Source organism: Dipodomys spectabilis, unplaced genomic scaffold (assembly GCF_019054845.1).
Source record: "Dipodomys spectabilis isolate Male_0828 unplaced genomic scaffold, ASM1905484v1 ptg000108l, whole genome shotgun sequence".
In the NCBI taxonomy this organism is placed as follows: Eukaryota; Metazoa; Chordata; class Mammalia; order Rodentia; family Heteromyidae; genus Dipodomys; species Dipodomys spectabilis.
In genome coordinates this window covers 12,451,110-12,478,283 of record NW_024870785.1, presented here as the reverse complement: position 1 = coordinate 12,478,283, position 27,174 = coordinate 12,451,110, and the positions used below count along the sequence as shown (strand labels likewise).

At 38.5% G+C, this 27,174-nt stretch overlaps 1 protein-coding gene across 1 annotated transcript in view; it reads right to left on the bottom strand.

Annotated features, from left to right (window-relative positions):
* The window catches only part of Unc13c (unc-13 homolog C), a 279,587-nt gene that overhangs the window by 28,239 nt on the left and 224,174 nt on the right, over positions 1-27,174 (bottom strand). Inside the window, 6 exon segments of the mRNA XM_042687992.1 lie at positions 6,550-6,697; positions 13,129-13,209; positions 16,424-16,480; positions 19,959-20,082; positions 21,695-21,844; positions 25,705-25,793. Coding sequence (XP_042543926.1) covers positions 6,550-6,697; positions 13,129-13,209; positions 16,424-16,480; positions 19,959-20,082; positions 21,695-21,844; positions 25,705-25,793 — 649 coding nt within the window.

Here is a 27,174-nt window from a genome sequence, read left to right as displayed (position 1 = left end):
TAACTCAAATGGAAGAGACATCATAGAATAAAAAAAGAAGCTAACAAGGCTATAAAACTGTGTCTTAGCCATGCATTGGTGGCTCACATCTGTACTCCTAGCTACTCAGTAGGCTGAGATCTGAGGATTATGGTTCAAAGCCAGCCCAGTCAGGAAAGCCTGTGAGAGTCTAATCTCCAATAAACCACCAGAAAACTGGAGGTGGCACTGTGGCTCAAGTGGTAGAGCACTCACCTTGAGCTGAAGAGCTCAGGAACAGCACCCAGGCCCAGAGTTGGAGCCCCATGACTGACAAAACAACTACAACTGTGTCTTCATGTCAATCAGAGTATTAATAGCAAACAGTAAACTCAAATTACCATTTTGTAATGATCATCATTAACTCAAAGTATAATTTTGGGGGTGGGTAGTTTAGTAAGGCAACTGCTTACAAAGGTTTAGATTGGGAACTTGGGGAAGCTATAAAGGACATAAAAGAAGAGGGGCAGAAGTGTCTAAATTTGGGGAGATTTTTCTTTTTTTTATTGTGAACATACTGTACAGAGGGGTTACAATTACATGGGCAAGATAATGAGTACATTTCTTATCAAGCATTGTAGCCTCCTCCTTTGTTTACCCTTCCCATCCCTTCTCAGCCCCCCCCCATCCTCCCCCCCCACCAAAGTTGTAAAGTTCATTTTCGACATAACGACTTGTGCTTCTCATTGTTGCAACGGGTCCACCTGTATCCTTATTTAAATGACTTGTTTTTCCCCTTCCCCTCCACAAATTATACTGACATCAAATACAGTGAAAGCAGGGGATATACTGTGGGGGAGGGACATACAAAGCAACAAAGAAATAATCTTATATTTATAAGAAACAAATGCATGAAAGAAAAAAAACATTTTAATACATATCTTAGGGTTCATTTTCCTAACATCACCTTATCTGACCTTTTCTGCTTGACTCATACATATACTAGATATTGCAAATAAGGGAAACCATGGGACCTATGTTTCTTTGGGCTTGGCTTACTTCACTTAATATAATTTTTTCCAAGTCTTTCCATTTCCTAACAAATGGGGCAATGTCATTTTTTCTGATGGGGGCATAGAATTCCATTGTGTATATATACCACATTTTCTTGATCCATTCATCTACTGAGGGGCATCTGGGTTGGTTCCATATCTTAGCTATAGTAAATAATGCTGCAATAAACATAGTTGTGTTGGTAGCTTTAGTGTGGTCTTGTTTGTAAACATTTGGGTAAATGCCCAAAATTGGGGAGATTTTTCAAGTGGAGATTAACATCAAGAGGCCTAGAGCCCATGTGTACGGCCAGCCCAGAGCACTGTGCCTGGAGGGTGCGAGAATCAGTGTCTGGCTTTTCTCTTTCCTTTTATGACCTGCTCTTCCCTCTTGGGTAGCTTCTGAGGGAATCCTTACTGGCTAACCCCTGTGGGAAACAGATGGAGCTTCTGTAGATAGAACCCAGACTTCTCGGCCTCATGGGAAGGGGAGGAGGGCATCAGAAGGGACAAATGGAAGCCACTCACCATAGCCTTTCATTGTGTTTTCCCTGGCACTTAGCACCAAGCCTGACACATGGAAAATGCTCCTTGAAAATGAGTTCAAGGGAAGGATAAATTCAGTGACCTAAATTGAACACAGTAGCATACTTTGTTTTTCTCCTACTTGTTGCTAATTGTACTTTTTTTTTTTTAATAATCTTTCAATGGCATCTACTATTCCCTGCCTTGTATTAATTAATAAAGAGCTGTCAGCCATGAAATTATAAGCTTTATTCTCTAAGGACACACACACACTCACTCACTCATACATACACATGCAAACACTTTGGGTGCTTCAATAGTTTCTAGCACAAAGCCATAAACAAAGTAACTATGTTGGAAAGTGATTATGCTGCAGTCACATTAATTCAAATATTAGAACTCCCATGGTTTCCCTTATTTGCAATATCTAGTATATGTATGAGTCAAGCGGAAAAGGTCAGATAATGTGATGTTAGGAAAATGAACCCTTAGATATGTATTTTAATGTTTTTTTCTTTCATGCATGTGTTTCTAATGCATTTATAAGATTATCTCTTTGTTGCTTTGTATGTCCCTCCCCCACAGTATAACCCCTGCTTTCACTATATTTGATGTCAGTATAACTTGTGGAGGAGATGGGGAAAAACAAGTCGTTTAAGGATACAGGTGGACCTGTTGCAACAATGAGAAGTACAAGGTCATGTCGAAAACGAGCTTTACAACGTTGGTGTGGGGGGGGCGGATTGGGTAGGGGGGGTGGGGTGGGGGGGAGGTAGGGAAGGAATGTGAAGGGTAAACAAAGGAGGAGGCTGCAATGCTTGATAAGAAATGTACGCATTATCCTGCCCATGTAATTGTAACCCCTCTGTACAGTATGTTCACAAAAAAAAAATAAAAAAATTAACAACAACAACAAAAACAACAAAAACAAATATTAGGACTGTGCTAACCACATACATTCAAATAATTGTAAACATATTCAAATAATTCCATTTTGAGGAGACAGAATGATCAGTTAGCAGCCATGCTATGTCTCACTACGCTGGTCTGTATTAGGACATGATAGTAGGGAAGAGAGTAGAGAAAGGTAGAACAGGGAAGGAGACCAAACAGCAACATCCTGCACACCTCCTGACACAAGAAGCTGCCAGAATCAGAAGGGTTTCCTGAAAGCAGGATGCATCTTGCATCCAGCTCGGATTCCCACACTGTGAATTCTTTCAATGAATATTTGCAGGTGTTCTGGTTGTGAGCATGCTCAGTAACTAGAGCTAGCATGAGAGGGAGCCAGGGAGCCAAGGATGAAGTCAGATGTTTGGGGAAGGCGTTTCTTGATGACATGAAAACAAAGGTAGCAATTTAAAGATTACCTATGGAATGGAAGGGAGGTTAGTGTTAGAATGTCCAGAAAGCTGGGCATGGGTAGTTCACCCTTGTCATCTTAGCACTAAAGCCAGGTCTCTAGTGACACCTGTTAGCCCAGCTACATAGGGCAGAAGGTGGATATAGGACAGAAAAAACCAACAAAAGTTCCACGCCCACCTGGGTAAAAGTTAGCTACCCCTACAAACAAGCTGGGGGGAGGGGTGGCACATGATTGTGGTCTCAGTTCCTCTGGAGGTTGAAGCAGGTGGATTGTGATATGGGGCTAGCCCAGAAAAAGTGAGCCTGATCTGAAAAGAAAATGATAGCTCAAATAGTAGAGTAGATGGAATTTCTGAGTTTAACCCCCAACATACATACATACATCTTCATATTCTAGTTGGTAGAGTCATTAATTATAAACATTTCCTCTCTTTCTTTTTGTTGTTTCCTGCTACTAAGGTTTAAGTTCAGGGCCTCACAGTTGCTCAGTAGATGCTTCTACCACTGAGCCACGTCTCCAGTCCAGCTTTTTTGGTCAGTTGTGGGGCTTGAACTCAGGGCCTAGGTGCTGTCCCTAAGCCTCTCTGTGCTCAAAGCTAGCCTCTTTGTGCTCAAAGCTAGCAATCTACCACTTGAGCCTCAGCGCCACTTCTGGTTTTTGAGTGATTAATTGGAGATAAAAGTCTCACGGGGGCTTTTCTGCCCAGGCTGGCTTGATCCTCAAATCTCAGCCTTTTGAGTAGCTAGGATTACAGGTGTGAGCCTCCGACGCCTAGCTCCAGCCCAGACTTTTTGCCAATCATTTTGGAGGTGAGATCTAGTGAATTTTCATGCCTAGGCTGGTCTTGAACTGAGGTCCTCTGGATCTCAGCCTCCTGAACAGCTAGGATTACAGGTGTGAGCATTGATGCTTGGCTAAAAGTTTTTTCTTTAGAAGAGAGTTGTAACTCAGGCATAAAGTATCTTTTCTGTGAAAAGCATTTGTGCCCCAAGTTCCTCATGCTGTAATAAAAGCTCAGATAAGGAAGCAGAATGCCAGGCAGGGTGGCACAGCAGTTAATCATTCTGCACTTCATTCCAAATTGTGTTACCACTGGAAAACCTCTGCTTAATACATTCAACTTTTAGACATTTTTCACTGTCTATACTACATAAAATATTCAAAGAGCTCTTAGTACACTGAAATAGCTGTAAGGATAAAAACATTTTTTCGGATGAATATTGTAATCAAGATGCAAGAAATGCACTTTTTGTTCTTTACCATCCTCTAGTGCTGTAAGTAACACATCCTTGACAAGCAAGAGTGACAAGAATAGTATAATTTTCCAAGCTAACTACCCATCTTAAACCACGCAGACAGCTCAGGAAGGAAGAATACATAAAACCATTACAAATATTAAAATAGTTTCTACTCATGACACAAACATTCTACCCTACAATTTATGTGTGTTAATGCCATAGAGAAACCTAAAGCTCTTTTCAGAATATCCACTGATCAAATAGGTAGTAATATGGAAAATAGTGTTTTAAAAACAAACATTTTTTCCCTCGAATAAAAACATATGATTAGCCTGGCACTGGTGGCTCACACTTGTAATCCTAGCTACTCAGGAGGCTGAGATCTGAGGATCACAGTTCAAAGCTAGCCTGGGCAGGAAAGCCTGTGAAACTCTTATCCAATTAACTACCAAATAAAACTGGAAGGGGAGCTGTGGCTCCAAGTGGCAGTATGCTAGCCTTGAGCAAAAGAAGCTCAGGGACAGTGCCCAGGCCCTGAGTTCAATCCTTGGACCAGCACAAAATTATAGACCACCGACATGTTTACCAAATGGGACTCTCAAAGTTAAGAGAGTAGGGTGTATATTTTCCTGGACAGTTTCTGGAATGAGGAAACTTGTCTCTCTTGATTGGCTAGTGACACAGTCTATTTGCCTGCTTCTCCAGTCTTTCCTGTCTCTTGAAACCAACATTTCCATTCTTCTAGTATGGCTTATTTTCTCTCATTTTCTTATTGACCAGCTTACATTATGTTAGAGCAGAGTTTCCTGGTTGCTATTTTGTTCCCATTTGGAACCTGCCATTTGATTTTGCTATTAGTGGAGGAGCCCAACCACTTCTCTAAGCCTCTAGCCTCTAAATGCTGGTAATAGAAGCACTGCTCTAAGATGGGGGAGGTAGACCACCATTCCTGGAAGTGACAGCCAAGACTACCACTCCAGATGTTGCCAAATGTCCTCTGGGGAAAATATAACCCCTGCTCGAAAAACACTATATAAATCATGTTTGAATCTTGATCGGGGTGATACTCAAGAGTGTGAAATAAGATAGTACTTTAGAATTGGAGACTGTTGCTAGAATAATAAAGAGTTTACTTTTATAAACTCAGCTCTGTTTCACTTAAGAACTGAATATTTCTCCAGCTACTTCGGATTTGTTTATTTTCTAATGTGTTCAAATTAGAGAGAGAAGACATTGTTTTTCCAGTAGGATAGGTTTCATTTGAACTCTGTGGTTCATAAATTTCTAATGGGACTTGAAGAACCTTGTATATTTTTCTTTCCTTTCTCTCTCCTGGTTTATTTTACTACTAGAGAAAGATGAATCTAACTGAACCCTACAGAGAGATAGAAGAAAGAAGAAAGTAGGGTAGAATAGGAAAGAAGCAAGAAAACATTAGGAGAAAAAACCAAATCCGTAAGCAGGGCACTTCATGATTTCCTATGCTTACAAATCCATTTATGGAAAAGTTACAATATTTTAAAAACAATTTGTATTCTTTTGAACAGAATCAAGAGAGGATTTAATTAAAAGCAGCGAGCTTTTCCTTCATATAAAATACTCTAGCTAATCCAACTCTGACAAAGAAAAAAAAACAGAAATGAGAAAGAAGAAGAAAGAAGAAATGAGAAGAAAAGTTGAATGCCGCCAATTAGTTCTGCATTTCTGGTTAACAAATCATGAGAATTAGGCATAAGGAAGGGGGGACTTCATGGTGTTTAGCGGTTATATTTATCATCAAGGTACTTGAGAGGTTAACCTGTAGATCTAAACTTGCTGATGTACAGTCTGGATCCCCACTTTTTAGCCATGGGGCCTTGAGTTTGGATTCTTTGAGAAACAGAACCAGACATAAGCCTTCAAGGATAAAAGCATCTATTTGAGAAGACCCTCAGGAAAACACTTCATAAGGGAGAGAGGAGGTGAGAGAGGAAAATTTAAGGATACTATACATGAATGTTATCAAGATAGTCCTTGGTAGGGGACCTGGCACCCGGTATCACAGGGGTATGTGGGGAAAATGAACGTTATTCCTCCTTAAAAAATATATCTATCCAAGGAGGCAACAATGCTTGATAAGAAATGTACTCGTTATCTTACCCATGTAATTGTAACTCCTCTGTACTGTTTCTCACAATAAAAAAATAATAAAAAATATATCTATCAACTTCCTTCTTTTCTCAATTATAATCAGTCAACAGGGAAAGAAAATCTTAATATTCTGTATTAACTCAAACGTGAAGTCACTCATTCTTAATAGTGCTTCAATTTAGTGTAACAAAAAAATACAAATGCTGTTTATGGTAATTCTAACATCCGTTTTGCTTCAGTGTTCAGTTTACCTTAGTCTCACGTTGCATGTGCTACTTACTCTGTGAGGTCTGAGTGTCTATGAATTTCTTTATCAAAGCATCAGTTGTTTGGGTATAAAGACTGAGGGCATATCTCAGAGACTGAAGATCTGGGCTTTTCTCCAAGAAATTCTTTTTCAGGCCATTTCCTCCTGCATGGAAGTATTGCTACAAAAGAATAAAAAAGTCATATAAGCAAGGGATTTATGAGGAACTATTGAAGGGAGGACTTTATTACTCCAATAACAAACCATTCGCCCAGTGCTAAAGTCATCATCGCTATCCAATCCTGGTTCTCCCCAAATGAGATCTTTATAGAGGCCTAACTAGGCCTTTTCCTCATATTCCAAACATGTTCATTGCTGCACTATTCACCATAGCCAATTTACAGAAAAAGCCCAGATGCCTTTCAATGGATAAATATATATATATATATATAAAATACACACACAAATATCCATACCCTTCACCCGCCAACACGTATATACGTATGTTTGTATATATTGGAATGCAGTACACACACACACATATGTATACGATAGAATTGTATCATTCATCAGGAAGCATAGTATGTCATTTGCAGGGAAATGTATGGACCTAGAAAAACTTACATTAAATAAGTCAAGCCCAGAGACAAAGCATGCATGATTCCTTTCATATGTGGAAGTTAGATCTCATTTGTATGTGAGCATATATAAGGTCATGTGCATGTATGCACAAACATTAACTAGAGTATGTTATATGCAGGGGAGGATCTTAATGGTGTAACTCCTTTGAACAACTGTTAAATGACAGCTTAACAAAACGAATACCAAGAAGCTGGAACTTGTGGTAAGGTGGGAATAAGATGAAGAAGTGGGGTAGATGAATGGAGAGAAGAAGGATGGACAAATGCAGTCCTAATATGTGAAAATGGAACCAGGTAAATTGAGGGAATGGCACAGCCATTTTTGGAAGAGATGAGGGAGAATGATGGAAGCGGTGACATCTTCAAGATGCAGTCTAGGCATAAATTGCCATGTTTAATTGAAACTCTGTTCAACTACTTAAGGATAATAAATGATAAATGTTAGTTAAACAAAACAGGGTTATGTCGTCAGATACAGTCGTCAGAATCCTTATGGACTGATAGATGTAGATTAACAGTTGTCAACCTGGCTATTTATGTCTATTCCTAAATAATATGTAGGATTGTTAAAGCCACATTGTTTGCAGACACCTGTTTGGAACTATAGACCAGGTGCCTACTGCACCATCCTGTCCATTCCTCAAACACACAGGCGCACAGAGAGTAGCCCCATGGAAATCCAACACCTTCTGACTTTGTGTCTTATAAACATGATAAAACATATTTTTTGTTTTGTTTTTTGTTGGTCATGGGTCTTGAACTCAGGCCTGAGCTCTGTCGCTGAGCTTTCCTGTTCAAGGCTAGTGCTCTACCACTTTGAGCGACAGACTCACTTCTAGTTTTCTGGTGGTTAACTGGAGATGAGAGTCTTGTGGTCTTTCCTGCTTAGGCTGGCTTTGAACTGTGATCCTTAGATCTCAGCCTCCTGAGTAGTTAGATTATAGTCATGTGCCAGCAGTGCCCAGCTATAAAACATGATTTTTTCCCTGCTATTGATACTCAACAAAGTTGAAACATTTCCATATTTATCTACAACATAATAGAGAAGATCTATGTTCATTGACAATACATATGGTCATTGAGAGGTGTTAGCATTTTTCATGCTGTGTTTCTCAGGAATCTTTGAGAAAGGCAGAATGTCTAGAAATAAGTTAAAATCATGAAACTTCTTTTAAGCAGTTATAATGACTAGATAATATATTATAATAGTCTTTGAAGGTTAGACAGGTTTTTCTTTCTGTCCCTAAGCTAAAGCAAATAGAACACTCTCTGAGAACTATGGCTTCTTCTCACGTATTAGAATATTTTGAAGATGCCTTACAAATGATTCTGGTGCACTCTTTCAAATAAAGAGGTGTCATTCCTTTGTCTAACTCCTTGAGAGTTTCTAGGTAGAACAATTCAGTGAACTGAAAAATCCTAATTTTCTCAGAAAAGATTCCCTGCATTTGTAAGCATGAGTGAATACAGTTCAACTCACACAACGCAGAGGAGATTCAGAGTAGAGCCTACAGAAAGCAGTGTCTGATGAGGGTATAACTTTAAGAAACTATAAGAACGTTAAGAAGTGTGGTTGTAGCTGGGTGCTGGTGGCTCACATTTGTAATCCTAGCAGTTCAGGAGGCTACGATCTGAACATCAAGGTTCAAAGCTGGCCCAAGCAGGCAAGTTCATAAAACTCTTAACCAGAAATAGGGCTGCGTCTCAAGTGGTAGCCTTGAGAGCAGAAGTTAAGTGACAGCATTCAGGCCCTGAAGTCAAGCCACAGAAAAAAAGAGAGGGAGGGAGGGAGGAAGGAAGGAAGAAAGAAAAGGAGGAAGGGAGAAGGGAGGAAGGAAGGAAGGAGAAAGAGAAAGAAAGAAAAAGAAGAAAGAAAAAAAGGAAGGAAAGAAGGAAGGAAGGAAGAAGGAAGGAAAGAAGGAAGGGAAGAAGGAAGGGAAGGAAAGGAAAAAAAGGAAAGGGGGGAGGAAGGATAGAAAGAAGGAAGGGGGGAGAGAGAGGAGGGGAAGGAAGCACTCAACTATGAGATATAAACTATGTATTTATCCCTGAATACTTTATAATAACTCTATAGGAAGGCATTTGTTTTGTATCACTCTGGGACCTTGGGGGGACTAATTGTGAAATGAGAACAAAAAATAAGATATGACTTTGCTTTGAGAATGCCTGAGGGCCTCCAATGAATTTTAGTTTACAATACTCAGCTGACTTCTTCATTCCAGCCACAGACTTGTGAGTCATTCCATGAAAGCTCCTAGTAGGATATTTGATGTGCAGATTTGTAAGGGCAGAAATGATGTCTGTCTTTTGAGTGTATTTTGTAGTAGGAAATGTTGCAAGATAGAAAACCCTACGATAGAGGGTAGCACTGTCAGGAGAGAAAACAATGTGCATGGTGCAAAGAATAGGAGCATCCTACCCAGAGGAGAAGGATAGCACGTGCCATAGATTTCTTATTCAAACAGAGGAGATGCTTTCCAGATGATTTCCCACTGCTTTGTGGAAGTATTTCACACAGGTTTTAGTAAGCACCCAAGAACAGTCTGTTTTTTTTCCCCCTCTGGCATAGGAAATCTGGAAAAATGGGGCTACAGTTTTTGTATAAAACTTGGTTGTCAGATTTCACATTCACTTTTTTTTTTTGGTGCTGGTTCTGGGCCTTAAACTTGGGGCCTGGTGGTAGTCTCTTAGCTTCTTTGTTCAAGATTGGTACTGAACTATTTGAGCCACAGCTCCAGAGAGTGAGAGAGAGAGTGTGTGTGTTGTGTGTGTGTGTGTGTGTGTGCGCGTGCGTGCGTGTGTGTGCGCGTGCGTGCGTGCGTGCGTGCGTGTGTGTGTGTGTGTGTGTGTGTGTGTGTGTGTGTGTGTGTGATTGGAGATAAGACTCATGAACTTTCCTGCCAGGGCTGGCTATGAATTGTAATCCTCAGATCTCAACCTCTGGAGTAGCTAGGATTACAGGCATGATCAACCAGCTGACACCCAGCAAATTCAGTTCTGACTTTGTGGGTGACACCAGAGGAACAGGAGAGCAGAAATTTTATGTGGCTGAGGCTTGTGTTTGGAGGACTTGACAGTAAAGCTGATGTGGAGGAGTGAATGACTAAGTAATGCAACAAATTCCAGTATCCACAGCTCGATGCAGACGTAGATGTCCATTCATAGTGAATTACATACTAGAAGAAAATTACATGGTAGAGAGGAATTATATGCTAGAGGAAAATCTGAAAATGTTGGGTTTTGGAAGCTTTTTAGATGTTTCTCTTGTACATGTGTAAGCAGATTATATTCCACTGGTTCTAAACAAAAGATGGATGTTCAGACTCTTAGTATATTTCTGTGACTAAAGCATAACTTAGGGCCCTCTGATCTAGCCTCTTCAGATGCTTTATTTACACTACTGATGGGAAGAAAATAATCAGCAAACTAAGTTGAGATAGGTCATTTCTTCCTTTCTCCAAAAACCAATTTTTGAACTCTCAGCTAGAGGTGCTATCTTGGGTTTAGTAGGAAAAAAAATGGGCCTTTTAAAGTGAGCCAGTTTCCTTAGGTAGTCTGAAAGTTAACATTTATGAAGTTTTCTATATGACAGGAGTTGTTTAAATTGCTTTATATATGATCCTTATTTAATTAAAAAAATTTAAGTACTGGTATGATTCCTATAGGACAGGAAGCTACACTCTTGTATTTTTTGTTTGTTTGATTTCTGTTTCTCTGAACTACCCACTCTCATGGTGTTGCATTTACCATGTCATATTACTCTGAATTATTTCCAGTATTTTACTTACGTGTTCATTCGTATTCAACTCTGGATGTTTGGAAAGGTTCCATTTTAAAGAAACTGGATGGGTGTTGAGCAATATGTATTATATCTGACTTAGGGGTTAGAAGAACTGTGTATCAAGTATCATTTCTTTCATCTTGCAAATGGATGGAGAATTTTTCTTTTTGGTTTCTTATGTTCTTCATGAAACTGCAGAAAATAAGCTACTTCAGAGCTGGCTGTGATTTGTGAGAAGAAAACAGTACTGCCAAAATTTAAAATATCAAGATAAATATTGTCTGCATGCTTAGCAAGCCATCTTTTTAAAATAATCTCAAAAAAGTTGTGTCAGTTTTTCTAACTCTTCACATTTATCAGATATTGTAGGTCTTTCACAACCTATTTTTTTTTTTTTTTGTCGGGCTTGAGTGCTGTCCCTCAGCTCTTCAGCTCAAGACGAGCGCTCTACCACTTGAGCCACAGCGCCACTTGAGGTTTTCTGGGGGTTTATTGGACATAGGAGTCTCATGGTCTTTCCTGCCTGGCCTGGCTTTGAACCATGATCTTCAGATTTCAGCCTCCTGAGTAGCTAGGATTACAGGCATGAGCCACCGGCGCCTGGCTTCACAACCTATTTTTAACTGACTTATGGGGGAATGCTAATATATATATTTTTTAACAAGTTGCCAAGGAAAAATTTCCTTCTATTTTGTTTGTATCTATTATTTTGGTCGCAATTGCTTATCACCACTTTTTGTACATTTCAAGCACCTATATTATGCCATACTTTTTACAAATCCAGGTGGAAATTCATTTCTCAGATTTAGCTATAAAGCTTTACTGACTTTTTTGTGCTAGTACCGGGGCTTGAACTCGGGGCCAAGGCACTGTGATTTAGCTTTTCTTGCTCAAGGCTAGCACTCTACCACTTAAGACTTTGGTGGTTAATTGGAGATATGAGTCTCACAGACTTTCCTACCTGGGCTGGCTTTGAACTTGATCCTCTGATCTCAGCCTCTTGAGTAGCTACGGTTTATAGACATGAGCTACTGGTGCCTGACTACGTTTACTTGAAATATTATCTCTTTGGCTGCAAGTGAAGAAAATATGGCAGAGCCCAACCATTCTATCTCAACCATGTAATCATAATTTCTGTTACTTCTGATATTGACATACGTCAATATTCTTGACTTATAATTGAGACATAACTGGCCACAGTGGCTCATGCCTGTAATCCTAGCTACTTAGGTAATGAGATAATTGGGGTTCAAGGCCAGCCCAAGTAAAAGCCTTGAGTGATTCCCCAGCTCAATTGGGATGGTGGCATGCTCTTGTCATCCCAGCAGTGTGGGAAGTAGAAATAGGAGGATGGCAGCCCCAGAGGGCCTGGACATGAATGTAAAGCTTTTTTTGGAAAATACCTAAAACAAGGACTGAAGGTGTGGCTCAAATAAAAACTTGTCTCTGTCAAAGTTTTGTTTTTAAGTAGAGGTTTAGCACTCCCTCCTTTAGCAAGATGGATATTTGTTAAATATATTACCAAATAACCATTGAATTGTGAAAAAGATATTTCAAAAAAGGAAGCACCTGTCTGGCAAGAACCCCGAGTTCCCAAAATTTAAAAAAAAAAGGAATTATACTGATGTGACAAAAGAGTTGCATCTCAATCAAAGTTTTAGTATTTAAGAGAATATTTTCATTAGTACTTGGGTAAAGGTGGAAATACTTTATTTTTAAATAATTAGAAAAGAATTTAGGCAACAGAAATATGCATCCGACTATAGTAAGAAGGCATCTCCCTGAAGAAATAGTATCTACTTTCTCTGAGAAGGGTAGAAGGGTGGTATTTTTTTACATGATTTGAATAACCATAGAAAACATGAATACAAATTCTGTTAATTTAAAACCCTCTTGACCCATCTGTTTAACCAGGGTTTCATGATGCATGTCATTCTTTGAAAAAAATCCTCCATCGTCAGTTTACAACACATTTTTAAAAGAGAGAAGCAAAGGGAAAACAGTAGAAAAGCAATGTGATACGGATGTAAGAAGGAGATAGAAAAGGCTTAATCTGTCAACATTCTGGAAATGCATCTGTGTAAGGATCTTGGAGCCATGGCTGATAAAGTTCTTCAGTTATGCCCTGGCAGACAAGAACTCTGTGAACGGGAGAGCCCTGTGGTCCATGCAGGGGAAGCATCCCCTTACCTTGATGGTAGCCAGGACTACCTCCATAATAGCACACTGTCTTGGTGTCAGACCCTTGGCATCCTCTCGAATCATATGCTCCTACAAAACAGGGGAAGAACTGCTTATAAATCAGTTCACAGGCTCTGTACAATTCCCACATGCAAACTCCTCCTATTTGAAATGTCTTCTTCATACTTACGCATTTAAGTGATTTATTTTTTTAAACATATATTTAACAAATAATCCATTTTGCTAAAGGAAGGAATGCTAAATGTCTACTTAAAAAGCAGGATGTGGCTTTATTTTTACTACAAGGTAATGTTAGAAAAGAAAGATAAAGGAACCTGTAAACATGCATGTTGAAGCTTTTACACTTTAATTCTTTGCTTTGCATTCTATCTCCAACCCGTCCCCCACCCTGGGGGGGGGCGGGGAGGAGAAGGGGAGGTCAAATATGAATGCTATTTAAGGAAGTCCAGAGAACCAACATAATTTGTAGGGATTTTCAATTGTTTTTATAATTAAATTTTTTTGGTGCTGGTCCTGGGACTTGAACTCAGGGCCCGGGTGCTGTACTTGAGCTTTTTTGCTTAAGGTTAGTACTTTATCACTTAAGTCATAGCTACACGCCAGGGTTTTTGGTATTTAATTGGAGTTAAGAATCTCAAAGACTTTCCTGCATGGACTGGCATCATATTGAGATACTCAGATCTCAGCCTCCTGAGCAGCTAAGATGGCAGGTGTGAGCCATAAACAACCAGCTGGCCATTGGTAATTCAAACCCTCATAGTGTTCTGCATACTCAAATGGAATCACTCTTTGAATAATGTTAAAAAACACAGAGGGAAGCTTCATGTGTTTATGATGTGTCCTTCTTGAACACAAGAGTTTCAGTTTAAACATGAGAATTCTTTTAATACTTTGTAAACAAGAATGCTGAATACACATTGAGACTTCGGAGTAAGGGGAAATGTTTGCTAAATTATAGGGAGAAGCCAGGTGCTGGTGGCTCACTCCTGTAATCCTATAATCCTAGCTATTCAGGAGGCTGAGATCTGAGGGTCACAGTTTGAAGCCAGCCTAGGTAGAAAAAAGTCCATGAGACTCTTAGCTCTAATAAACTACTAGAAAAGGCCAAAAGTGGTGCTGTGGCTCAAGAGGTAGAATGCTAGCCTTGAGCAAAACAGAGGCTCAGGGACAGCGTCCAGACCCTGAGTTCAAACCCTAGGACTGGCAAAAAAAATTTTAGGGAGAAATGATTTAGGATGAATAAATATAAATATTTCATATTAAATGAATCTCTTTAGTTGTATCAATTTTGATTATTCTAAAAATAAAACAGTCTAATAAAGAATATATGTTAGTTCTCTAAAACTAATTGTTAGAAATAACTTTCTAGGATTTAGCAGTAATGACTAGAATGACTAGAATATAGCATGATTTTATGCATTCAAATAAAGATGTCTCTGGAAAAGCAGAGTGATGGGTTATTATTTAAGTAAAGCCAGCAGTAAACTCAGGTGTATTTCCTCAAGTGTTTTTGATATTGTATCAACAGTCTAGTTAATGGGATTATATCAAGCTAATAAGTTTTTGCCCAGCAAAAACATTGTCACAAAGCTAAAAAGATGGTCTATAGAATGGGAGATGCTTGCCAGCTATAGATCAGACAAGGGCTTCATATCCAGAATATACCGAGAGCTCAAGAGGCTCCATGAAACCTTCAATGAAGCAATAACCCCATTAATAAATGGGCAAAGGAACTAAATAGAAATTTCTCAGAAGAAGAGTTAAAAAATGGTGGTTCCGAGGAGATAAAAGCAGACACATCATCTCACAACTAGGAAGGAAGGTTTGATGGGTACTATATCAAACAGAGAGAAGCAGGGTAGAGAAAGCGAAGTGGGTCTTGCAGCACTGCTTGAATCTTTAATTTAGCAGGCTTTGAAAGCTGAGTTAGCCCTGCACTATAAAATTCCATAGAACAGCGAATACTCTCTTTGGGTTTTCTATCACTTGAAACTAAAACATTTCTAGATGATATTATATTCCGCTCAGGAAACAGAATTCTTGGAAGATGGAAGATGTTTCATTAAAAACACAGATGCTATCCACATGATTGGGGTAATTTCTTTTAAATGAGACCTAGGTTATTTCACTGTCACAGTTTTGTGTCAGAAACTTTGGCACTGTATAAAAGCCATTTTTTCAAGGCAGGGTCCAGAAATCCCAGAGTGGGCAATAATAGAGATAGAGATCAGAGATCCATGTATGTACATATACACACATGTATTTACATATACACATGTATTTGTATTTGTATATGTGTATCTTAATTCTTTATTATTATAAGTAGGGAGACATATTTATATAACTGTACTTTAAATTATAGTAAGTACTTCTCAGAAATAGTTCTTACTCATCAACATCTCTGAACACCTGTGAGAAACAATCTTAGGTGATGATTTTGTCTTCTAGGTGGATTATTAGCTTTAAGAGGTTTTTCCTCTGAGGAAGGAGAAAATATAGATGATAAAGCAGGCACATCTTTTACCACAGTAATTAGGCAAGTTGATTCTCCTTCCTATGTGTTGTAGATTGAAAACAATACCAGTGATACTTAGCTCTGAGCTACCAGCTGTGGGCAAAGGAATGTAGCTCCCACTGGAGGTCAGAGATGGCAAATTCCTTGCTGTTACCAAGCAAACATAATATATGTGGACATCTGATTTTCACAACAAACCTGTAAGAGGAATGCTACCATTTTCTGCATTTTATAAATGCTACTGTCCATTAGGTTTTTGCTTAAGACGGATGCTCTATCACTTGAGTCACAGCTTCACTTGTGGGTTTTCAGTGGCTAACCGGAGATAAGAGTCTCATGGATGTGTCTGTCCTGTTTGGCTTTGAACTGAGATCCTCACATCTTCTCAGCCTGTGGAATATCTAGGATTACAGGCATTAGCCACCAATGCTCAACAAGATTGGGGTTCGTAAAGAAGTTTTCAGTTTCAGTGAAGTTGTACATGTGGACAAAAGTTCATTGTCTGATTTGATGAGTTTTATTTCCCCATGTTTCTTGACTTTAAGATCTGAGTTTATTGGATTGCTATGCAGAGCTCCATTATTTCTTTGTTCATAAAAAAGTCAAAACTGGCTATAACACAAGATTATAAATTCATAAAGCAACCTGTGAGAGCAAACACATATCTTAATCATGCCAGGGTAGATGCTGTAATATTACTAATAGGATGGCTTCACACAGAGCTATAAGCAGTTCATTACTTTTCAGGGCTTCCTTTATTCTGATTACCTTCAGTTTGGATAGTTGTCCAAGATCTTTAGCGGCAATGAAAATCATCTGGGGTCCCTAAAAACACAGAAAAGAAAAAGAAGATGCAGTCTTAAGAACTTCAGTCTTAGAGTTGAAAAACAGTCAATAGAGGCTGTTCTTTGTTTCTCAGATTGTGGTTGTTAGTGTATTTAATTTTGCTTTTTAATGTTTAAATAGTTTTACAAAAGGGTTTCAGTTGGGCATGTCTGTTTGTGAGTACAATGCATCTTTGTTTTTTTGTTTTCCAGTCCTAGGACTGAACTCAAGGCTGTTCCTGAGCTAATTTTGCTCAAGGCTAGCACTCTCTATCACTTGAGCCATAGTTGCACTTCTGGCTTTTTTGGTAATTTATTGGAGACAAGAGTCTCATGGATTTTCTTTCCTGTGCTGGCTTGGAACTGTGATCCTCAGACCTCAGCTTCCTAAATAGCCAGGATTACAGGCATGAGCCATTGGCACCGGCTTTACAATGCATCTTAATCAATGTTACACCTTTCACTATTCTTTATTCCAATTCACCATTCATTATTCCAATAATCTCCATCCACTCCAGTTACCTAGTTCCATTTTCACATATTAGCATTGACTATGCTGACTCCCTCCCCTTAAACTTCAACTCTTCAGACACAACATGTTTTAAGGACAGTATATCTAGGACAGCTGGCAGTATAGCAAAGCTCACTGTGTCCCCTTCTGACAGTTTTAAGTGTGTGTGTCACTGAATCAGTCTCAGATAATGTAACCACCTTGATGTAACATGGATTAAACTCTCATTATTTCTAGCAAAGTTCTTTTCTACAGCTCCTTGAAACAAATCTGTGACAATTCATAGTACTGAAGAGGACAGAGCTAGCTGCTCATTCAGAAGTGCTGTCCTTCCTTCAATGTAGGCTTTCTCTAGAAACTTGAGGCTCTGGAGACAAAAAAAGAAAAGAAAAGGAAAATACCATAATAAAAAAATCCAATCTAAAGATGGAGCCAGGCTCATCTGGTAGCTTACTCCTGTAATCCTAGCTACTCAGGAGGCTGAGATGTGAGGATCACAGCACAAAGCCAGCCTGGGCAGAAATGTCCATGAGACTGTCATCTCCAATTAACTGCCAAAGGGGGAAAAAGGCAGAAGTAGAGCTGTGGCTCAAGTGGTAGAGTGCTAGCCTTGAGCAGAAAAACTCAGTGGCAGCACCCAGGCCCTGAGTTCAAGCCCCAACACTGGTATGTATGTATGTGCGCGCACATACACACACATACACACACACACAGCTCACCAGAATGAAACAATGGCTGGAGCCATGTCTGTGGGTGAGTGGAAAAGTACTAAATTTGGCCAAATTCACTGGTAGCTTGGAGTATCTTCACAGTAAGGAAAACTGGCCATTCTGAACTAATGCTCTCTATATTCTTTCTCTATTTAAAATACAAAGTCATTGGAGATAAGCAACCATGGCTAACTTTATTCCTGTTAATAAAAATATGAATAATGATAAAGTATGGTGGTAACCAGCACAGAGCCCAGTACATGTGGAAGCACAAGGAACATTTAGTCCATGAATGAATGAATGAATGAACAACGGAGGCTCACTACTGGAAATCTCAGTGCTAGAGAAAATTGAGATGATAATAAGCTTTCCTAGGAAAGACCATATATAGAGAATGACATGGTATATATCGCACACTAATATAACATGATAAAAACATTCCTGAAGAGTCTTAATATTCTTCAAGAATAGGAGAGTTATTTAGGCATACTGGGCTAAAAAATAGTAGGACTGATGGGAGAGGCAGCCGTGGACTAACTGATTGATATCCGGACAATTTTGTTCCCGAGGAACTATCTAAAATGGTAATTGCCACTTGGACAACTGGCAGGGAGCTTAGTGAAGCTCATGACTGGGCCTCAATGGATTTGAAAACTATAAACAACAGCTGGACACCAGAGAGAGTACTTGTGGGTGGAGTCGATGTGTGTGCAAGTAGAGACGGCAGCATACAGCGGGATGGTCTGTCACCTGTGAGAGCCTTTGGAGGGGTAACATTCTGGAAATGGAGTCTAAGGTGCAAGTTCTCTCTGCTTCTTTTTTTTTTTGTTAACTAATCAAAATTGTTCTGAGCAGCTGCTGTGGTAAGACACCGTATCTTTTTCTATTCCACAGCTTCAGATTAAAAAAAAAATTGAGCGTCCACACTAGCCTGGTTTCCATACTATAACTGGTAGCCTCCTCCTATGAATCATTTGTATAAGTGATATAGAAATCTAGAGATACACAAATATATATTAGAGCACAGTAAGATTTATTTATACATGTGATTTGGTCACCCCTATGTTTAGATTATAATAGAAGAAACCACATATTGATGGTGCTAAGCAAAACTCCACATAACTTATATTTGATCAGCTGCTGGCAGTAAGTTGACAAAAACATATGCATGTTTGTATCTTGGTACATTTGATAAGAAAACACTTTCCACTTAATTCCCCTTGGTAAATATATGGACTGAGCATAAAAGTGGTATCATTATGTATCTTAGTTTAGTTTAGAATAACTCATTATTTGCATCAATTTGTCTTTCCCAGTCACAGGAAAAAAAGCAATTACACTATTGTTGGGTTATTTAAGAAAAATTTTTTTTGTCGGTTGTGGGGCTTGAACTCTGGGTTTGGGTGCTGTCCCTGCACTCTTCAGCTCAAGGCGAGTGCTCTACCTCTTGAACCACAGCGCCACTTCCAGTTTTCTAGTGATTAATTGGAGATAAGAGTCTCATGGACTTTTCTGCCCAGGCTGGCATTGAACCATGACCCTCAGATCTCAGCCTCCTGAGTAGCTAGGATTATAGGTGTGAGCCCAGCGGCACCTGGCTGTTGGATTATTTTTATCTTGCTTGCTTCAGGATGCTCAAACTGGAACCCCAGCATAGCATAGCTCCTTGAACATAGTCTAGCTTTTGCTGCCAAATGATCTTTCTGGTTCTTTTGTATTTTAATGTGTATGATACAACCATGGTTCTCAAGTCCACTAAAAGCTATCAGCCTCTATTAACCTGCAAGTAGGGAAGTAATAAGTGGAGACGGACTGGAAAGGCAAAAATGATTCTGCATTGTAGTGTTGGAACTACCTTTTAAGGCTATAAAATTTAACAAAGAAACACAGTCTCTCTCCCTCTTTCTCCCTCTCTCCCACTCTTTCTTTCATTTTCCCCATCCCTCCCTTTCTCTCTCTCATCCCAACTCCCCAGGATAATTAAGGAAAAATTACAGATGAAAGCCAGGTCACCTTACAGATCATATACTCTGATGCATTTAATAAAAGATGAGAGCTTGATCGGCAAGTAGATGGGAAGTTTAACTACTATCATCACTATTTAAACCTGATTTAGATACAAAATTAATTAGATTGATCATTGTCAAGAAATTGTTTACCAAATACTTGTTTCCCAATATGGATTTAATGAGTACTGTAGTTCATCTGGGCCCATATCATTCATTAAAAATAAAAAAGACAATTTAAAAAATACTTACTGTTTGATCTGTCAGAGGAGGGAGAACAATTTGTTTTTCTATTTTGTTAAGGACTAGTTTCCATAGCTCTTTCAAAACTCGCTTCAGGACTGTTTTCTCACAAATTTTTGCTGAGAGACTTAATCTGAAATAGTATTAGACATACATATTCACTTAAGCTTCATCAGTATATCAACTTACTTGACTGGTTAAAAATCCACACCAACTACTGAAATTCCAATAACTGAATCAGCCTCTGCATTGATATTTTTTGTTATTAATTTGCTATAACAAGAATAAATGAGATAACATGTCATCTACCATATACAACATTGGTGTCCTCATAGGCAGTTATTATTTTCTTGTTTTTCTTCTATATTTGGTATTGTGGTTTTTGAGTAAAAGCCGAGCAAACCTAACTGAATTGCCTAGGATCGGAACTGTTGCATATTGTAGTCTTTGGATTGGGGAATATTTTTTTTCTTTTTCTTTTTCTTTTGGTCGGTCGTGGGGCTTGAACTCTGGGCTTGGGTGCAGTCCTGAACCTCTTCAGCTCAAGGCAAGTGCTCTACTGCTTGAGCCACAGTGCCACTTCTAGTTTTCTAGTGGTTTACTGGTGATAAGAGTCTCACGGACTTTCCCGCCTGGGCTGGCTTTGAACTGTGATCCTCAGATCTCAGCCTCCTGAGTAGCTAGGATTACAGGTGTGAGCCACCAGTGTCCGGCTTTGGGAATATTTTCAAAGACTACCAGTATTCTTAAAAAAATCTGAAACCTAAGATCTGAAATACTACAGGATAGTTTTTGTTTTTACAGTGGAAGATCTCACGCATGGCCTGGAAAGCACTGTACTGAGTAACATCCCCCTTTCCCTAGAAAATCTGGAGCTGACTTTTTTGAGAATATTGGCATTTGAAATATAAAAAATTTAGAGCATTTCTGACTTCAGATTCTTGAACTTGGGAGGCTTGTATTCCTGTTTATGACACTGTGTCTTTGGTTGTTTTAGATCAATGAGTCCAAAATTTGGCTACATATTAAATTATAGGTACCTTAATCTTCCCCCAAACTTACTCAAGTAGAATTGATGAGAACAGAGATAGTGAAGAAAAACTTAAAAAAGCACCAGCTTAACCAACCAACCAACCAACCAATCAACCAACCAAATGGACCTTTTAAGTTAAAGTCTTTGACTTAGTCTACATTAAAGCTTCTGCTCTCATCCACCCCTACCAGTACTAGACTAAACTTCAAGGCATTGGGGACCTCAGCTTTCTTTCCGTCATTCCCCAATGCCTATAGGCTTTTATGGTGATGCACACAGAGCACATAGTTACTGAAGGTTAGATCAGGTAGCTATTTGCTGGCCTCTCACTTGAATTCATTCTAGTCACATTTGTGTTATTTTTCTTCTTCAGCAAGTTTCTGACATGAAACCAGACACTGCGGATTCAATTCAGCCTTTTTTTTTCTCTATGTCCAGGAAAATGCAAGACAATAGGTTATCTGTGGAGCCTAGAATTTTAAATCTGTCTCTACTTCAGAATATCAACATCCTTAGCTTCCAATATTTATTCTCTCTGTTTTCCTTTGCCTTTTTGTACAGAGTAATAAAAACGTGTTGTTCTTTAATGAACTCATTTGTCTCAAAGAAGAGGCTTTACATAGAGGAGAATGATTTTTCTCAACGTCTTACTAGTCAACTTTAGGAATTTCTGGCAATTAAAAAAAAGGATAAAATTGGGCAGAAAACTTACGTTTTGTCCAAGAAATCCATAAGAGGTCTTAACACAATTTCTGCGTCCATAGCTGCATTGTTCTTCTTAGATGTGGTATTTCCATTGGTTCGCATTTGATTTAACTCAAAACTCATCTGTTTTATACACTCTTCAATTATAAGCTGGAAACTGAAAACAAGGACTATTACTTCGAGAGTAAAAGTCAACATTGTTCCTCGTCTATTTGAATTCTTCCCTGAGGAGTTTGATCTGTTCCAAATGGTATGAATTCCCTGAGTTTTCAAACTTAAACCCGCAAAACATTTTGTTGCGAGGAAGCTTTATGTGGATTGCTCGCATATAAGGCAGATAATAGCGGTGATTTTCAGGCTGAATGAATGTGAGTAGGGTTCGTTTATTTAGCCTCTCTCCCTGATAGAGACAGTTGGCATGCTTTCCTGAGTATTGTTTAGAAAAATGGCGTATCCAGAAATGTGGTTGGTACTAGGACCCTGCTCTTCCTTGTTTCTGTGATTTTCACTTTATTGGCTTTTCTCCAGCCTCACTGACTCCTCCTCATGAAATACTTGGCCTCCGTTAGAGTAGGACCGCCATATTTATGAAATTAAAGCAGAGTCATAGTTAAATTTGAATTTCAAATTGTCAACATTTTTTAGCATGAGACTGTCCATGTAATAGTTGGGAAATTCACTAAAAAATTCTTCGTTGTTTATGTGAAATTCAAATTTAATTTTTTTATCTGGCAGTCTATGTTGTCATACTCTGGGATTGATCCTTGGAAATCACATCTGATCACATATTTTTCCCAAGACACACACACACACACACACACACATAATTGTCAAATTCACATGTGTCCATCTGAATTACACCCCATACCTCTTTACTGCCTGTATAACCTTTCTAATTAGAAGTCTAATGAGTTCTTTATCCCCAACATCCATCAACAAACTTTTATAAAATATTCTAATTCTGGGGACTTACTAGTTCCAATATGTACTTGTAAGACCTACGCACCTTTCACCTGAACTTGTGAAACAATTTACTCATTGTCTCTGTTTAGCCTTCTCTGACATCCTTTTAGAGACAAGATTATGCCCTTCCTTGGTTAAAACTCTTCAATGGCTTCCAAATACAACAAAATCTATAACGGTTTCAGGGACGGTGCTGGCTGACAGAGGGATCTCAGTGCTGTTGTTTCTCCTGCTCTTCCCACTATACTACACACTCAGTAGTCTCTCCCTTGTGTTCTTGTTAGATCCTGAGAACATGCTTACTTTAACTCAGCTGTTACTGTCCCATCTGCCATGGAATTCTCATGATGCTCTTAGTCTCTCATTTGTGTCAGGTGTCTAGCACAGTACACCTCCTCAGAGAAATGTTCTTTGAACACTCAAACTAAAGTGACAGTGACATTCCTATCATTCTCTGCTCTCTATTACTTCTCCCCACCCCTGCCCCTTACCTGGCACAGAACATACATTTAGTTTATTTGCCTATTGTTTATGGTTTCCACTAGATTGTAAGCTCCGTCAGAGCAGGGACTTGGTTTTGTCTAGTACTACACAGCTGCACAGTGGCAACAGCTGCTGTCTCTGGTACAAAGGGGTTTCTCAAGAAACACTGGAATGATAGTTAAAACACTATATTTATAGGCATTTATGGTAAATACTATTGTACTGATTTATTTATTAAAATTGCTAAGAGGAGAGATGTGAAATTTTCTCAAATGCACACAAATGGCAACTCTTTGGAGGTGACAGATACTTAAATAGCTGGAATGGGGTGATCACTTCCTAATGTATATGTATAATCAAAACATCGTTAACCACCTTAATTATGTATGATTATGTATGTATGTGAATATCACAGTAAAGCTATTAAACATAAACACTGGTTGAATGTACCAATGGATCATTTCCTATCTGCTTCCCCATTTTAAGTAAGTCTATGGAGAGTAATCATCTTTGTTGTGCTTTTTCATTCTTTGTATCTCCAGCACCAGTTTTGGTGGTTCTTACCCAAGCAGTGGCAACTGGTAAGAGAGTGATAGTAGAGATTCTTAGCATTCCTACTAAGAGGTCTCCAATAATGTTTTCATGTTCCCAACAACAGGAGTAAATGTAACATGTGTACATGCTGGGATAATGAAAACAAGAAAGATGACGGGAAATGGTCAAATCACTGGAATGATAATAAGGAAGGAAAGAACTCATTTCAGTGTTAAATCAACTCAGTCCTGTTCTTCCCTCACACACAATAATTTATTCTACTACTGCAAGTAGTAGAATGTGCATGAATTCCTCAGATTTTATGTACAGGCTTAGCAATTTTCACTCTATAATGCTTCTGTGTTAAACAGAATATGCATGCTTATTCATGTTTATATGTATCTATAAATATTTAATAATGTGTCAATCATTATTTTAGGTGTTGAGAATACATTAAAAAAAAGCAGGCTCGACTTCTTGCTCTTGTAAGACAGCTGAGTTCTTTTAGTATTTACATTATGGAAATAGTCTATGATAAAATCTTTTTTTTTTTTTTACTTTTTGTTTTTACCTATTGTAGAAAATCTTCGGTAGGTTTTATTTAAATGATCACAATGTGGGAACAGTTTGTGTTCATAGCCCTTTAATAGCAAGTTATATAAACATGTTGGTTGGCAAATTTGATATATTGTCAAAGCTTGATTCCAATTTTGCTATTATGTTTGGCCTGTCTCCATTTTCAGCTATGGGACATCTCTTTGGCTTTCTTTTCACAATGCCACTATAACCCCTCCAGACTTACCATGTGTGTTGGATTCCTCAATCCCTCGAGTTTAGCTGACCTTTATGGATGTGGCTCATTTCTTAACTTCATTTTTATCCAATTCGAAGGAATAAGCTCTTCTAATCTCTCATTCAGGAAAATTCAAATCCCTGACCATCTGGCTTTTACATAGACAGATCTGCCTTAGGCTTTAGTCAGGTAGTGGTTTCAAGGGAGGGAGAAAGTGGGGATGTGGAGAAAGTAGGGATTGTGGGTCTTTGTGGTGGCATTTTTAAAAGGGCAATAGCCATAGATCCTTGGGATGATAGAATAAGAAGGCAGAGAATGTTGGAAATATCTAAGGCATTGATGTACCATTGGATCATCAATGATCTTTTGAGCTGGAGTAAGAATCACCATCTAAGCACCTGCTTTTTTTTTTTGGGCACCTGCTTTTTTTTTTGGGCACCGATTCTCAAATTAAGGCATCCAGGTGATGGGATGGATTGAGCAAAGGGTATGGAATTTATATTTAAAAAATAGGAGAAGTATAGGTTCTCATCAGATCTGTATTGTAAACTCAACACGGAAGCCAGCAGCAAGGTTACATTGATCACAGTAGACTCCCCCACTTCCCCCTGCACTGGGTGTATGTGATGTATCACAGCAACAAGGAGGTGATAATTATTCTTCCTATAAGGGAAGCACGTAATGGACTGTTTACTCCAATAATCTGAATCGTAGCATGATGGTCATTCCTGCTTTTGAAAAATAATGAGGGCTCAGATCCTGAATACCAGCTGTGATTCACGGGTTTCTTTATCTAGCTAGAATACTTGCTTCTATAAACACATCTTTTTAGGGGCTCTCTTGCTGGCACCAATCCTTTCTTCATCATTAAAGTCTCTCTCTTGAGTATTATAAAATCAGAATCCACATTTGTAGACTTTTTAACCCAAATAAGCCTCCGTTTGAATGGGTAGAGGTGAGCATCAAGAGGATGGAAAAAGGGAGGGAGAGAAGAAGGCAGATACCTTACACACCTGTTTTGAGTTGTTTTGCTAGGCTGTACATTTCAATGTAGTTATATTTCAGAATAACGGATCCCCTAACCCTATACCCAGTAAAAGTTAGGATTCCCTGCTGTAGGGCCCAGGGATCTTACTGCAACAGAAGATGGGAAACTATTGACAAATCTACCCTTTCTTTTTCTATGTAAAAAATTTGTAATGAACAACTTCATAGTAACTACGTAAGTACAGTATGCCCCTTACCTTTCGCCATAAGTGACGCTGAGCTCATCCAGAACTCCGTTGAGTTTGACTTGAAGCTCTTTTAGAATAGTGCTAGCTTCAGGGTCTAGCTGCAGAGAGACCAGAGATGATATTACTTTGGAGTTTGCAGAAGCATGGCTGTTTCTCTTACAAGCATCTTGTTTGTAGTAGGATAACTTCCAACATCAGCTAGCTCATATATAGTTTTTGCTCTCCTGTTTTTGTTTTTTGGTTTGTTTGTCATTGGTATCAAATGTACCAGTCAAGAAATTGTGAAGAAACCAGGAGAGCTCTTATATATGAAAAAGTCAATTGAATTAATTGCATGGCATGCTTGCAAATTAGAGCTAGCTAGCAAAGCTTTTATTGATTGCAGTGATAGGGTGCAAGGCATGACAATATCCCCCAGTACAGAATAATAATTTCATAATTTAGAAAACCTAATATGCTGTACATTAGTTGAATGTAGATGCCGCTTTAAGATATATTTCAGTCTTTAATACTGCTATAAATAAATGGACTTATTAAAAATAGAGGCTTCAGTTAAATCTAAATTTTGAGATCGAGTTGGGGATCCCTTTAGGGGAAAATGCTTCAGACATGAAGTATTTCATAGTTCAGAGCTGTCCAAATTTTGAAATACTTGCCTAAACTTGACTGGCTTAGCATTTTCTATCCATAACACTAAGACCTGGAATGTCCCCAGATCTAAAACTTGTTGCATACCGCCCCTCATCCCCTAGTTTTGATTTTGGAGCATTCTGGGTTTTAGATCTTTGGATGAAGTATGCTAAACCAGTACTGTGCTGTGCCTTTATTAAAATATATTTTCAAAAAAATTTAGAATCTTCCACAATAAGATAAACAAATTAAGCATTTCTATGTTCTTTTAGAAGACGATGTAGCTATTTTCCAAGGTATCATTTGTAACCCAGAGTTGAACTTTTTAAATTTAACATTTTAATTTTGTTTCCTTTTCTTTAGGTATTGACTTGTTTATAGCTTGGAGTTGAGTTGGCAAGGGAATTTTGGGGTAAAGAAAAATATCAGTTCAAAATAAATTGTTTTTGGTATTTTTCTTACAGTACAAACCTTTGAGGCCAATTTTCACTCTATGCCATAAACACAAACAATAAACTGACACACTGATCTATTAACTTGAGTTAATTTTTGCAATTAAAGGTTAACATGCATTTTCTAATCATCTTAGAAAATGTCATCTTGTTTTTCAAGTTGTGGTTTTGCAAAAAAATTACAGGTTGGGTTGTAAAGAAACATAAAACAAAGACTTGTAATAGATGCATTTCATCAACCAGAGAGAAATTCACCTACAGGATAATCAGGAATAGTCTCTGAAATTGAAATGTAAAAATTTCCTTCCCTTGAACCTGCAGAAATTTAGTTTCCTATCATTAGTATGTAGTTCTTGCACAAGCTGATCTAATACTGAAAAGAGTATGAGACAAAGCC